Source organism: Drosophila pseudoobscura, chromosome X (assembly GCF_009870125.1).
Source record: "Drosophila pseudoobscura strain MV-25-SWS-2005 chromosome X, UCI_Dpse_MV25, whole genome shotgun sequence".
NCBI classification, from domain to species: domain Eukaryota; kingdom Metazoa; phylum Arthropoda; class Insecta; order Diptera; family Drosophilidae; genus Drosophila; species Drosophila pseudoobscura.
Window position 1 is genome coordinate 59,402,849 of NC_046683.1, and position 12,128 is coordinate 59,414,976.

Here is a 12,128-nt window from a genome sequence, read left to right on the forward strand (position 1 = left end):
CTGAAGGATACTTTGGTTTGGCATAACAAAGCCACACAAAAGAGTTGCTCCTGCAAGCAGTTGCAAGCAGTTCCAGGCAGCACCAGGCAGCAGCTGGCTTGTTCCCGAAACCATTTTCGCCTTGAATGGCGACGGTTCTGTACAATTTTATGGGTCAACTCTTGGATAACTCTTCTCTCTCTCTGTGTGGGGGATTAGGCTGCGGAATTTGCAGCACAAATAACTTGAGAGAGTGGGAGACTGGGAGACTGGGTAGGAGGGGGGGGGTGGGGGTGTTCAAGTTCAAGTTTATCAACATATCGTCAACGTTGTTGTCCCGTTGTTCCGTTGTCCGACCAACAGTAGCTCATATTTATTTATGGCTCAGAGCATCCACTCGAGCAGCCATACGAGTGTGCCTGGACTCCGACTCCGGCTGGTCACAACTTGAATGAATTTCCGAAAAGGAGCCAGGACAACATCGGGGGCGCTGGGGGGGCTGTGCATCTTCACAGGGCGGCTGACAGTTTGGCAGCCGATTCACAATGTTATCAAATTTTTGGTTCCCCCCCCCTCCCCACCGCTCACTGAATATATGTATCTGTATCTGTAGCTCCCTCTCTCTGCTCTTGCTGGGGATTTAGACATGTACACTTGTTGTAAACAACAACATTAACAAGGGTTTGCCAAACGATTGAGGCTTTAAGGGGTGGAGGGTGGAGGCGGGGGGGGAGGAGGAGAGGGGACACACTCATAAGCATTCATTGGAAATCCTTTTCGATTTATTTGCGTATTCAAACGGAAACATTTAAAGTGATTGCGGATGCAAATTTCCCTCCCTACCCAACCACCCACTCCCCCTCCCCCACCCCCTCAAGTAGGCAGCAGCCACACAGCCACAGTAAAATTGCTCTGATGTAGTACCTTTCTTCCCCTTTCTTCCCCTTCCTTCCCCTCCCTTTCTTTGCTTTTCTTTCCTTCCCTGGTTTTCCTCTTTTTTTCTTTTCCTTGGGTGTTGTTGTGTGTGGATTTTCCAAGATCTGAGCGCGTGCCTGGCAACATTTGCGGTTTTTGCGCAAGCTTCACACATTTTCTTGTGTGTGCCGGGGCCCAATTTTCTTCATGCCTTTATTTTCCCTTTCTTTCTTTCTTTCTTTCTTTCTATCGGCCATGAGAATTTCAATTTTCACACAGGTGCTCGAATAAATATCAATCATACGCCCCAATGGCCCCCCGCCCAGCGCTTTTTTAAAATTTTGAATGATATTTGCTTAAACAATTAGTTAAATGCTCTCCCATTCCCCAAGGGGTGGGGGGGGGGGGATTCCACTTACAGTTCGGGGTTTTTGGGTGGGCAATCCGTATCTCCAAGCCATCTCCAATTGAATTGAATAGCTCACCCCCTCCTCCACCCCCTCTGGGGGGGGCTCTGGCGCTGATCCAAACATTTCAAAGCTTTGGGGGCTTTTGGCACGAATGTGCGACTATTCCGCTTTATTGGCTTCGCACTAAACCACTAAAAAAAAGCCTGTTAATGAGTCGAAATTGTTTGCTAAGAGCCGTCCCGCCCCAGCAACGCCGCAAGCCCTCCCCCCTCGGAGGGAGATCAATGACGGGGCGCGATGATCGCGCGGATCGAGTCAGCTGCTCCACTTGTACTGTAGTTTATTTTATGGCCATTTGTTACTGCCCCACTGACAGCGCGTTAATTGCTCGCCAGCTGCCGTTCGAGCAGGCGCTGCCACACGCCTAATCCGTATCATTCGCAACCCGAATCGGCACCGAGTACGCCTACGAGTGGGGTGCATCTTCCGTATTCGCTTGTCGAGTGCCAGCCACTTGACCGGCTGCCTGAGATTGCGCGCTTATCAGGCTCTTGGGCATTCCTTCTAAATGGGTTAAACGATGGTTAAAGCCAGACCAACAGCAACAGCAACAGCAAAAGCAACAGCAGCCGATAAATATCATTTAACTTGCAGCCACTTTCACTGGGGCGTTTATGCAAATCGTTCCGTTCGCCTAAGACTACGGAATACGGACTACAAAATGCAGTCCGGTCTGGGGAATAAATTTGTAACGAATTACCAATCAATTGACCAAAGAAACAAACAAATAAACCGAATCCCAGACTGCAGACTGCAGACTGGAGAGCCGGGCGGGGAGGGGCAGGGTGTGGAGACCACACAGAGGTCTGAGGCTGCCTTTTGGGAGGGGGGGGTGGAGAGGCCGTATAGTTTGTAAAACGATTTGGAATTGAAATTGCAATGCAACGAAAATAAGAACAATTTAAATTAAATGGAACCCACAACGAATCGGCTCCACGGGGGCGGCTCTGTGAATAATTCAGCACGAGTGGCATGAATACTCGTTGTAAGCAGCAGAAGCAGCAGAAGCAGCACCACCAGCAGCAGCAAATTAAATCAAATAGTTATATCATGCGAATAAATCGCTGTGCTGTGGATATCGCACATACGCCCCGTTGACCGCACAAAGCAACCGCGATTCTGCTTCTGCTGCTGCTGTCCGAAACGGGAACGAGACCCTCCAGAAGCTACTTACACGCCACGCTCATCGCTCTGGGCATCAGTACGCGCTCCGTGCTCAGCCGCAGCAGATCGTGAATGTGAACGTGGTCTCCGGGTGCAGCTTCTTCGCCTTCTGCCTCCTGCCTACTGCCTGCCTCGCGTGTGTGTCTGTGTGAGACAGATAGATAGATATAACTAAAAAGCGCACAAATATTTGCACACACCAGCGGAGAGGGAGGAGGAGTCGACACTCTGCCGCAGCATCGACTTCCTGTCTGGGCCACTTACGGCTTCTAAATCCCATCCCCATCACCAACACACTGCCCGGCCGTACACGTGCTGCAACGACTGCGGCGTGGATTTGAGAGCAAAAACTCCGACTCCGACTCCAACTCCGACACCGACATCGACTGCGATTCCGGCTCTGACTCCGCTCCGACTCGGCTCCGACTCCTGCCTCAGCCAGCGGCTTCTTCATTTGTTATTTTTTTTTTGTTGCTAGTGGAACTCCTGTGCCCCTGCCACAGCCATGCATTCGCCGGCTGCCAAAGTGTCGGGCTACATTGTCCTGATGATTGTGCAAATAATTTTCCTGGTCCTATTCTGGCTGTTCGTGCGTTACGAGAAAGCGGCAATGCCGCCGGCACTCGGCGCTGAAGACGCTGGATCAGCAAACGAACACGTTTCGAAATATCCGCGTGAGTAGCAAGGATTTCCACCGCCTGTCCCATGCCACACGCCACAGACAGCACTGTCACCCTGCCTGCCACCCTGCCTGCCACCCTGCCTCTACCCTGCCTTACCCCTGAGTGCCCGTGGGAAGGGGAAACATTTCATATTTCCAGCTTAACCGCAGATGTGCGAAAGCATCTATTAACAGGTCTATTCTGTGCCTCCTGGTGATACATCTATATATATCTTTTTTTCGCTGGGCCCAATTAGCCGTCTCGGGCTAATGAAAGCCACTAACCCGAAACGGCCCAAACTGGACGCTGACTAAGACAAGACCAAGGCGCGACGCACCTCCCTTTATCTGCATGTGACTTGCTGGGAGCTTGGGGGTGTTCCCTCCTCCGCCTGACCGTATCTCTGGACACATTTATGGCCGCTGCTAGTGGCACGTCAATTGATAGCGGTCAAACTGTTGCTAAAATTAGTCGAATCACAGGCGGGGGATTACTGGGCGAGTGCGAGTGCGAGTGCTCCACAAGTGCCACTCCACAGAGGAGCAGAAAACAATTAGAGGCAAGCCCCCAAAAGTATCCACCGACATAAGCCAGCAGTTGAACCTTTAAATCAAAGCAACTTTTGGGGCATACAGAGCCCCTCGTGGAGCTCTCTCTCTCTCTCTATTAGGGTGTGGGGGGAGGGTCTATTACCCATGCTCCCCCACTCAGAGAAAAAGTGCAATGAAATCAAAATATAGAGGGGAAATTGTATAAAAAAGTACTTTCAATTAAATATTGATATTAATAGGAAAATATGGAACTTTTAAAAGAAATAAAAAAATACATTTCGTATTTAAATTAAATATTTTTACATATCCATCGAACATTTACATCCGCCTCGTTTCTACGAGCCAAATATGAAATATTCCGCTCATCCGAAATTGATGATTGGTGCTATGGAAACATTTTCATATTGAACTTGAATATATATATTTTTTTAGTATTTTTTAATTAAAAAAAAGGACCTCTGAATGAATTTATATTTAAATCAAAGTAAATTCCATTTAATTTCAAATTTTTAAAATTTTGTTTGTTTGTTTTTAAAACCCGACATGGATCTGGTCCTTCTTTAAACTCTGCAATTTTTCTCTCAGTGTACGCACATATAAGTTGTTCTAGTCGCATTTTTGGGGGGGGAGAAGTCAACCAAAGGAGCAAAGGACCAATGCCAGGACCTGAACCGGAGCATTGTTTGCCAAGTGTTGGCGGGTCATAAATAAATGAAGTTATTTTTCCTACAGTCTGCTTGTAGCAGTCTTTGGGGGTCCCGTGGCACCAATTCCATTAATTACTTTTGCCACACTCCCTTTCCCCTTTCCCCTCTCCCTTCCGAACCGAATGGAACGAAACGGAACGGAACGGAACGGAATATGGAAACGAAGAATACACCCACAGATGCACAGATACAAAGATACACACACACACACACACACGCACACAGATACAAATGAATAATTAAAGTCATTAATTTCAATTTATGCAAATGCGTCTGTAAACAACTTGTTGCAATTCATAATAAATAAATTAAACCGTATTTCACACTAATTGCACCCGCGCGGGCACACACAGAGAGAAACGGGGGGCACACAGGGGACACTCGGAGAGGGTGCAACTCCAAGGGGTAGGGGAAGGGGGTAGGGGTAGGGGTAGGGGTAGGAGTGGTAAGAGGCCAGATACGTATGTATGTGCAGGCCATCTTCCCTGCTGTTGCTCTGGTGACATCAATCTCAATGCAATTGACTTTTGGCAGCAGACAATTGGGCGGTTAATTGAAACGACTTGACTCAATTAATTGGCATTCCACTCGGGCCCGCATACACCCCCATACACCCCCATACACCCCCATATAATGCTGTGCTACCCTTAACCCTTCTCTCGCACAGAGTTCCAGGACATCCAGGTGATGATCTTCATTGGCTTTGGCTTCCTGATGACCTTCCTGCGCAAGTACGGCTACAGTGCCACGGGCTTCACCTTGTTCATGGCCTCCTTGGTGGTCCAGTGGTCCGTCCTAATGAAGGGATTCCTGCACATGGAGGGCGGCAAGATCAGGTGAGTCCTTGAGCGCGAGAGTGCGCGTGAGAGTGCTTCTGACATCAATTTATTAATTGCCTTTGCCCGAACTGCGACGGAAAACAAATAAGTTGGGGGGGGAAAAATTAAGAGAAAAATACGAGCACCCAGAATGTGAAATGAATTCAAGCAATTACTCTAAATGGAGTGCCGTGGGATGGAGTTGGGTTGGGGTTTGGGGCTCCTGCTACTTATGCTAAGTGAAACGACATACAAACGACGAGGAGGTCGAGGAGGTCGAGGAGGTCGAGGAGGAGCTGCCACCGAAGGAGCGACAGATGGAAATGCTTTAAAATGTATTCCATTCCATTTCATTTGTCGGCCATTTGCCATTGCTTAGATGGCGCCATTTTGTATGCATGTCAGAGGCAGGAGACATCCGCGACAGCACTTGGGCCGTGGGCGTGGGCGTGGACGGGGGCGTGACACCTGTCACACTCTTTTCTCTTTTACTGATGCCGCTTCCGCCTCCTTGCAGCCTCTCGCTGGAGAGCATCATCGATGCGGACATTGCCGCCGCCGTGCCCCTAATTAGCATGGGCGCCCTGCTGGGCCGCACCACCCCCATCCAGCTGCTGTGCATGTCCATCTTCGAGGTGGCCCTGTTCGCGGCCAACGAGTATCTGGCCCTGAACGTCCTCAGCGTGAGTGCCAGTCCGGCCAGTCCAGCCAGTCCGGCCGACAACGGCCGAGAGTGAGTGACTCTTCCCTTTTTCTTTGCAGATCTGCGACTGCGGTGGGTCCATCACCGTCCACGCCTTCGGCGCCTACTTCGGCCTGGCCGTGGCCATGATGCTGCGTCCGGCCAGCGACCAGAACGAGGCGGGCAAGCACGAGGGCGCCAACTACACATCCGACATTCTGGCCATGATCGGCACCACCTTCCTGTGGGTGTACTGGCCCAGCTTCAACTCGGTCCTGGCCGCGGGCACTGGCGGCGAGCGGGCCATTTTGAACACGTTTCTGTCATTAGCCGCGGCAACAGGTGAGTCACGTGCCACCAGGCGGCGGCCATAGCGACGGCGACAGCGACAGCGTCTGAGCCCCGGCAATTAGCTGGAGCTCAAGTGCAGGGACAGCATCCAACCATCATACTCTCGTGCATATCTCCCGGAGGCTGTCTTCGCCCACACATCTTCATGCCTCATGCCTCATGCCTCATCCTTATCCTGTACAGGAGTGCACTGGAAGCCTGACTAGCTTCGTTAATTATAATGTTGGCGGGCCTATTAACAAGGTTCCAAATGAAATTGAAAAGGCCCCGAGCTGGGGATCCCCGCCCCAGATCCTGCCCCACTCCCTGGCAAAGTCCTTATGCATGCGCCTCACAAACTAATTAAATGTCAAATAGTTTCGTTAACACATTTGAAAATTTATTTTGAGCACGTAGTGCACATAAAAACGGACGCAAGGACCAGCCGGTCGGTCGGTCAGCCTGTCCGGCATTTCGCTTAGTCGGGGGCGTGGAAAATGTGCTAAAAGCAGGGCCCGGTGTCGGTGTCCGGCAGGGCTCTGGTCTGGGATCCCAGAGTCTGATGCTCGGTTAATGTAAATAACAAAACACAAATTAAATGTATACAAAGGACCTCCAGCAGCACAGCATCCATGGCATCCATAGGACAGCAGCAGCAGCCATAATAATAGTAGGAGCAGCAGCTGAGATAAGCCAAGCCAAGCTCCAAGGGGGGAAGAGGATTGGGGCGACCTCAGTCTCTGTCTGGGCCTCTCTGGCTGGGCGACTGGGCGACTGGGTGCCTGGGTGCCTGGGTTAGGGCATTAAGGCCCTCACGTTACGGCGACGGAGGTAACACCTAACAAGGCACATGAGCTGCACAGAGCTGGGGGCCAGCAGGCTCTCGAGGAAATGCTGAACGCAGTGGGGATACGCTTACCGAAGTTCTCCCATGGATGGGGCACCGCATCTGAGGTGGTCTTCGGACGATTCCAGACCGTATTTCTGATCTTTTCTTTGTTCCCATCAAAAAGGAGACCACCTGAACAGCGGATGGGGTTAACGTTTACCCCCGGGGGGTGTTGCAAAGACCCAGATCTAGAGTATTTGCTACGGTCCGACAGAGATGCCCAGATACAGATACAGAGAGGGCGAGCGGGTGTCCGGTAGAGCATTTTATGCGGAAGGATGCGCGATTAGTTGAGTCAACGTGCGGCTGTGCGGCTGTGCGGCTGTCGCTCCGACGTTCCGGTGCTCCGTCCGTTGCAGTATCCTTCCCACCACCTTCCTGCTTCCTCCTTGCTCCTTCCTCCTTGGTCCTTCGTCTTTCGTCCTTGCCCATTCAGTGGCCGGCTGCTTGCCTCACTAGTTGTTGCCTTAATTAAACTAAAGCTGGGGTTCAGTTCAATGCTGAAATTAGAGGCGGTCTGGGTGGGTGTGGCCGTCGTCCATGGCACCATGTTGCCCATGCGGGAGGGACGACATGCATGGCGGGGCCAGGGACACGGGCAGGGACACAGGACACACGACAGGGCGGCAGACGACGCCATTTGGTGTCCAAATGCGGCGCCAACAGGCAAAAATACGCCCCAGTTGTTGTTTTCACACCAAGCGAGCCCGAGCCCGAGCTCGGGCCTTGTCCCCGGCAGTGGGTGGGTGCCCCCTCCCCCTAGTCACTCTCTGTGGGTGTGTGGGGGCCGCCTGGATTTGGGCTTTGGGTCTGGTCAGTGTCCGCTCGTCCGTTGGTCCGGCGTCTGCCCGCATTGGCCAACAACGTTAAGCACCAAACACATTTTACAGTCGCAAGAGTGACACCATTGGCGTTAATTTAAATTGTTTAATGTTCGAGGAGCCACCCCTGACATCCCAGAATCTCGGATGTGCCTTTGGCTTGGCTTTGGTTTAGTCCCAAGTCCCGGAGAACCGACTGCAAGTGGATCTGGGGATCCAAGCAGCAGGCAGCAGGCAGCTGGCAGCAGGGACCAGGGACCAGGGACCCCGGCTGTAAAAAAGCTGTTTAATTGATTTTTAAGCCAGAATTTGCTGTTCTCGTAATTCTGTGTCGCTCCGGACAACGTCAAAAGCTGTTTTGAAATTGTTGCGGTTCCCTGCCCCTTCCCCCTTGCTGGCTGTGATTTGGCTTACTTATTTGCCATGTGGCAGGATGCCTCTGCGGTGCCCCTGCCCCTGCCCCTGCTGCCCGGTTTGCCAACTAATTTATGCAAATTATTATTGCTGCAACATATGTTCCGCCATAAAATGGAGATTTTTAAGTATTTAGTGTTATTCAGGCGAGATTTATGCTTGCCAAAGGACATAAACTGAAGTCCTTGTGTCCTTGTTGGGCCCAGTGTTACCAGTGTGACCAGCCGGGCCGCCTCCTGGGCCTCTCGGCACTTGGCCTGCTTACATTTTTATTAGTTTTGTGTTTATGATGAGAGTGTGGTTGCGGTTGTAGCGCGGCTGCTGCTTGAATGATTTAGAATCCAAAAGACACAATTCAGAGCCTGCTTTGGGCACCTCAGAGCCTGCCACCTAATGAACTCCACGCCACAGCCGGAGCTGGCTGCATTCAAATATTCATTAAAAATCGTGTAATTAAGGGCCAAACCATGTACTAACCATCCATTCAATTCACGCTTCATTCAATCTCGACTCGACTCGACTCCGCCATAAAGCCAGATTCAGAACGAGAACGAGAACGAGTCCTACTGTGCGCTTCCTGTGCCGGAGCATCCTGTGCCCTCGCCTGTTCGGTTCTGCTCCATTTTTAACCCAACTTCTTCACTCTTCCCCCCCCCACCCGTCCGCCGTACAGTGACCACCTTCGTTGTGTCCGCACTTGTCAGCCATGAGAATAAATTGGATATGGTGCACGTGCAGAACTCGACTCTCGCCGGCGGCGTGGCCGTGGGAACCGTGTGCAACCTGCTACTCGGCGCACACGGCGCTGTCTTAATTGGCATTATCGCCGGCACGGTTTCGGTGCTCGGCTATCGCTATTTAACCGTAAGTTCAACTCGAAACACCCACTGCCCCCAGTCCCCCAATCCCTTCAAGCATACAAAAAACTGAGAACGCTTCGCACACAAAAAAACTAACATAAAAAGAGAGAGAGAGAGAGAGAGAGGGAGCTGGTGATGGTGATGGTCCCTCCTGGCTTTCATACAAAACATAACCTGCTATTCAAATGCCTCCAGAATGGCAATTGGAATGGGAATAAGGATGCGGATCTGGACGTCCACGTGGAGGAGGAGTTGCCTGGCCGTCCACCGGTGGCCGGCTTCACTTTAATTAGTGCGCCTAGCGAAAAATGCGACGCTAATGAGTAAAGTTTGTTGCCCGCCGGGCCTGGCCAGCCGTAGCCGTAGCCGTTGCCGTTGCCGGACTACCAGAGCCGGACCGAGCAGCACAACCGAAATCCGTGATGTTTCCCCCGGAGCTGAAGCGGCAAATAAATTTGCACAGCAACTACAAATGTCCCTCTAATGACAGGAGTACTCCTGCTTCCACTGCCACTCCCAGACCTACCTGGCATAAATAAATTTAATTTTATTCAAAAATTACCCGAGTGCTGGAATTTTGGGCTGTGATTCCGTTTTACATTTTCCATTTTACAGCCCTGGTTAACGTCCAATCTGCGGCTGCATGACACCTGTGGCGTACACAATCTGCACGGAATGCCGGCCCTGATTTCGGCCATTGCCTCGGCTATTTACGCCTCGATGGCCAGCCTCGATGACTACCAATCGGAGTTGCAGGACATATTTCCGGCCATGGTTGGCAACAATGCCACTGCCACCAAATTTATGGGCGTAAGTATTCGGCAGCCATAGATACACCCCCTTGATAACTGTCCCTCTCTCTCTCTCTCGATCTGCAGGGTCTGGGCCGCAATGCCAGCTCCCAGGCGGGCTATCAATTGTTTGGCATCGCCCTGACGCTGCTCATTGCCATAGGCGGCGGCATTTTGACAGGTACATGCAAAGAGTGATGAGAAATTCGAGAATATTTGAGAGAATTAACCATTATGCTACCCGGGACTAGGCACTGTTTTGAAGTACACCAGTTTCCGGAACCTCAAGAAGGACGAACAGCACCAGGACGAGCAGTACTGGGAGGTGCCGCCGCTGGACAACAAAGAGGAATAGTTAAGTTTTGTGCCTGTCCACCCCACGCCACGACGATCGAATGTGCCTTGTCTTAATTACCAATTATTCTTAATTTAAATTTTACTTAAATTAATTCGTTTTTTTTTTTTGCCTGTTTGATTATATATATATATATATTATTATGATATGCACACAGCACCACAGCCTGCTTTCCTTCTGCACTCCACCACTCCCCTCCCCCCCCCCCCGACAACAGTTTGTTTTGATTTGATTCCGACGCCTCTTTTTGCAGTGAACTAGAAAAAGTCGAAGAGCTTTTGTTGTAGGCATCCGAAAGGCATCCAAAAAAAAGAGCACATCACGGCACAGCACTGCACAGAGCCCAGCGGTGGGGACAAGGGGGACAAACGGCAATCCTTTGTTGTCCTTCGACTTCGCTTCGCTTAATTTTTGTGGACATTTTGTCGCATTTATTTAAAAACTCCAACAATTTACACATTTAATTAGCGCCGAGCACAGAAACTGACACAAAAAAGGACACACGCACACGCACACACACACACACACATGCAAAAAAGTTATTAGCAATAAAAATATTTTAAATGTGACATTGCTGCTCTCTCTCGCTCTCTCTCTCTCTCTCTCTCCACCCAAAACTCCCTCCTGAATTTATTTCGCATGCTGAGCGAAATTTTTAATGGAATTAAAATCATACACATAAAATCCAACAACGAACGAACGACTGAACGAACGAACGAACGAACAACCAACAAATAACATTCCGACGCCCAACAACAATGGCGCGTAAAAAGTTTAAATATGCTTGGCGAACTTTTGGATGATGCCAATGCCGCCCAGACTGCCGCCGCCAACTTTAATTGGCGCCCATTTCTGCTACGAAACTGGAATGCAATTGTCCCCGCCAACAATCTGTATGTGCGTGGCGCCCTGCACTGAGTAGGGGATCGGCTTTGGCTCAGAGGAGAACGAGGAGGAGGAGGAGGAGGAGGAGGAGGCCAGAACCAGAGCCCAAGCTGGAGCCAGCCAGCACACGCTAATTAAGTGGCTCAAGACAAAGTGCCAGCTAATTAGCTGACTTTTGGCCAAGACACCGCCCCTGGTTCCGGTTCCCCACTGCAGTCTTTAGTCCCCCCAGTCCCCCGGGCTCCCCCCCGGTCCCAGTCGGGGTGGCCGATCCGGTCAGCTTTTGGCCAGCTCAGTCGGCGATTAGTGCACCTGGAACCGAGAGACAAGAGACAAGAGACAAAAGCAGACCAAGAATAATGTCTTTCAAATGACACTCGGCCGGCGATAAGCTGGCGGCCAACTACTTAAGGTGGGATTTGCCTCCTCAACCCAATAAAGAAAAGCCCCAAAGGCAAACAATTACTTGGAAAAGTTCAACAAGTTTCAATAAAATTGTCAACCTCTCAGCGTTGTTCGGCTTCTGTGCTTCTGGGCGGGGCGGGGCCGGGGCGGTGCCGGGGCAGGGGTAAACACTTGGGGGGAAACTCATTTACAGCCTGAAAGATGATGAGCTGTGGGAATAGATTGTGAGAGGAAACTTTCAAGAACAGAAATAAAAGTTTGATTTTGACATAGAATCCCCCATAAATGGCTCATTCATTTCGGTTGGCTAGTACATAAATACACCCTTATTGGTAAGAAAACATTGTACACAGCAGAAGGCGCCCATCTACATCGGAGGGAGAGCCAAGGATCGACACTGAGAAACAACAATATGTAAAGACAACAAAAA

At 50.7% G+C, this 12,128-nt stretch overlaps 1 protein-coding gene across 1 annotated transcript; it reads left to right on the forward strand.

The window, feature by feature from the left end:
- The first annotated feature begins 3,033 nt into the window (after positions 1 to 3,033).
- Positions 3,034 to 10,713, forward strand: Rh50 (Rhesus blood group-associated glycoprotein Rh50). Its single transcript, XM_001352633.4, has 9 exons — positions 3,034 to 3,202; positions 5,116 to 5,284; positions 5,784 to 5,949; positions 6,029 to 6,290; positions 9,076 to 9,266; positions 9,878 to 10,072; positions 10,141 to 10,234; positions 10,305 to 10,407; positions 10,662 to 10,713. Exons 1-9 carry the CDS (start codon positions 3,034 to 3,036, stop codon positions 10,693 to 10,695), a joined length of 1,383 nt encoding a protein of 460 aa, XP_001352669.3. The 3' UTR covers positions 10,696 to 10,713.
- Positions 10,714 to 12,128: the final 1,415 nt, after the last annotated feature.

Bases quoted from the DNA above. Each gene is read 5' to 3' on its own strand.
- Rh50 (XM_001352633.4), top strand. From the start codon at position 3,034: ATGCATTCGCCGGCTGCCAAAGTGTCGGGCTACATTGTCCTGATGATT. The intron at 5,285-5,783 runs GTGAGTCCTTGA...GCCTCCTTGCAG, and splicing joins ATGGAGGGCGGCAAGATCAG to CCTCTCGCTGGAGAGCATCA. The intron at 10,408-10,661 runs GTTAAGTTTTGT...CTCTTTTTGCAG, and splicing joins CTGGACAACAAAGAGGAATA to TGAACTAGAAAAAGTCGAAG.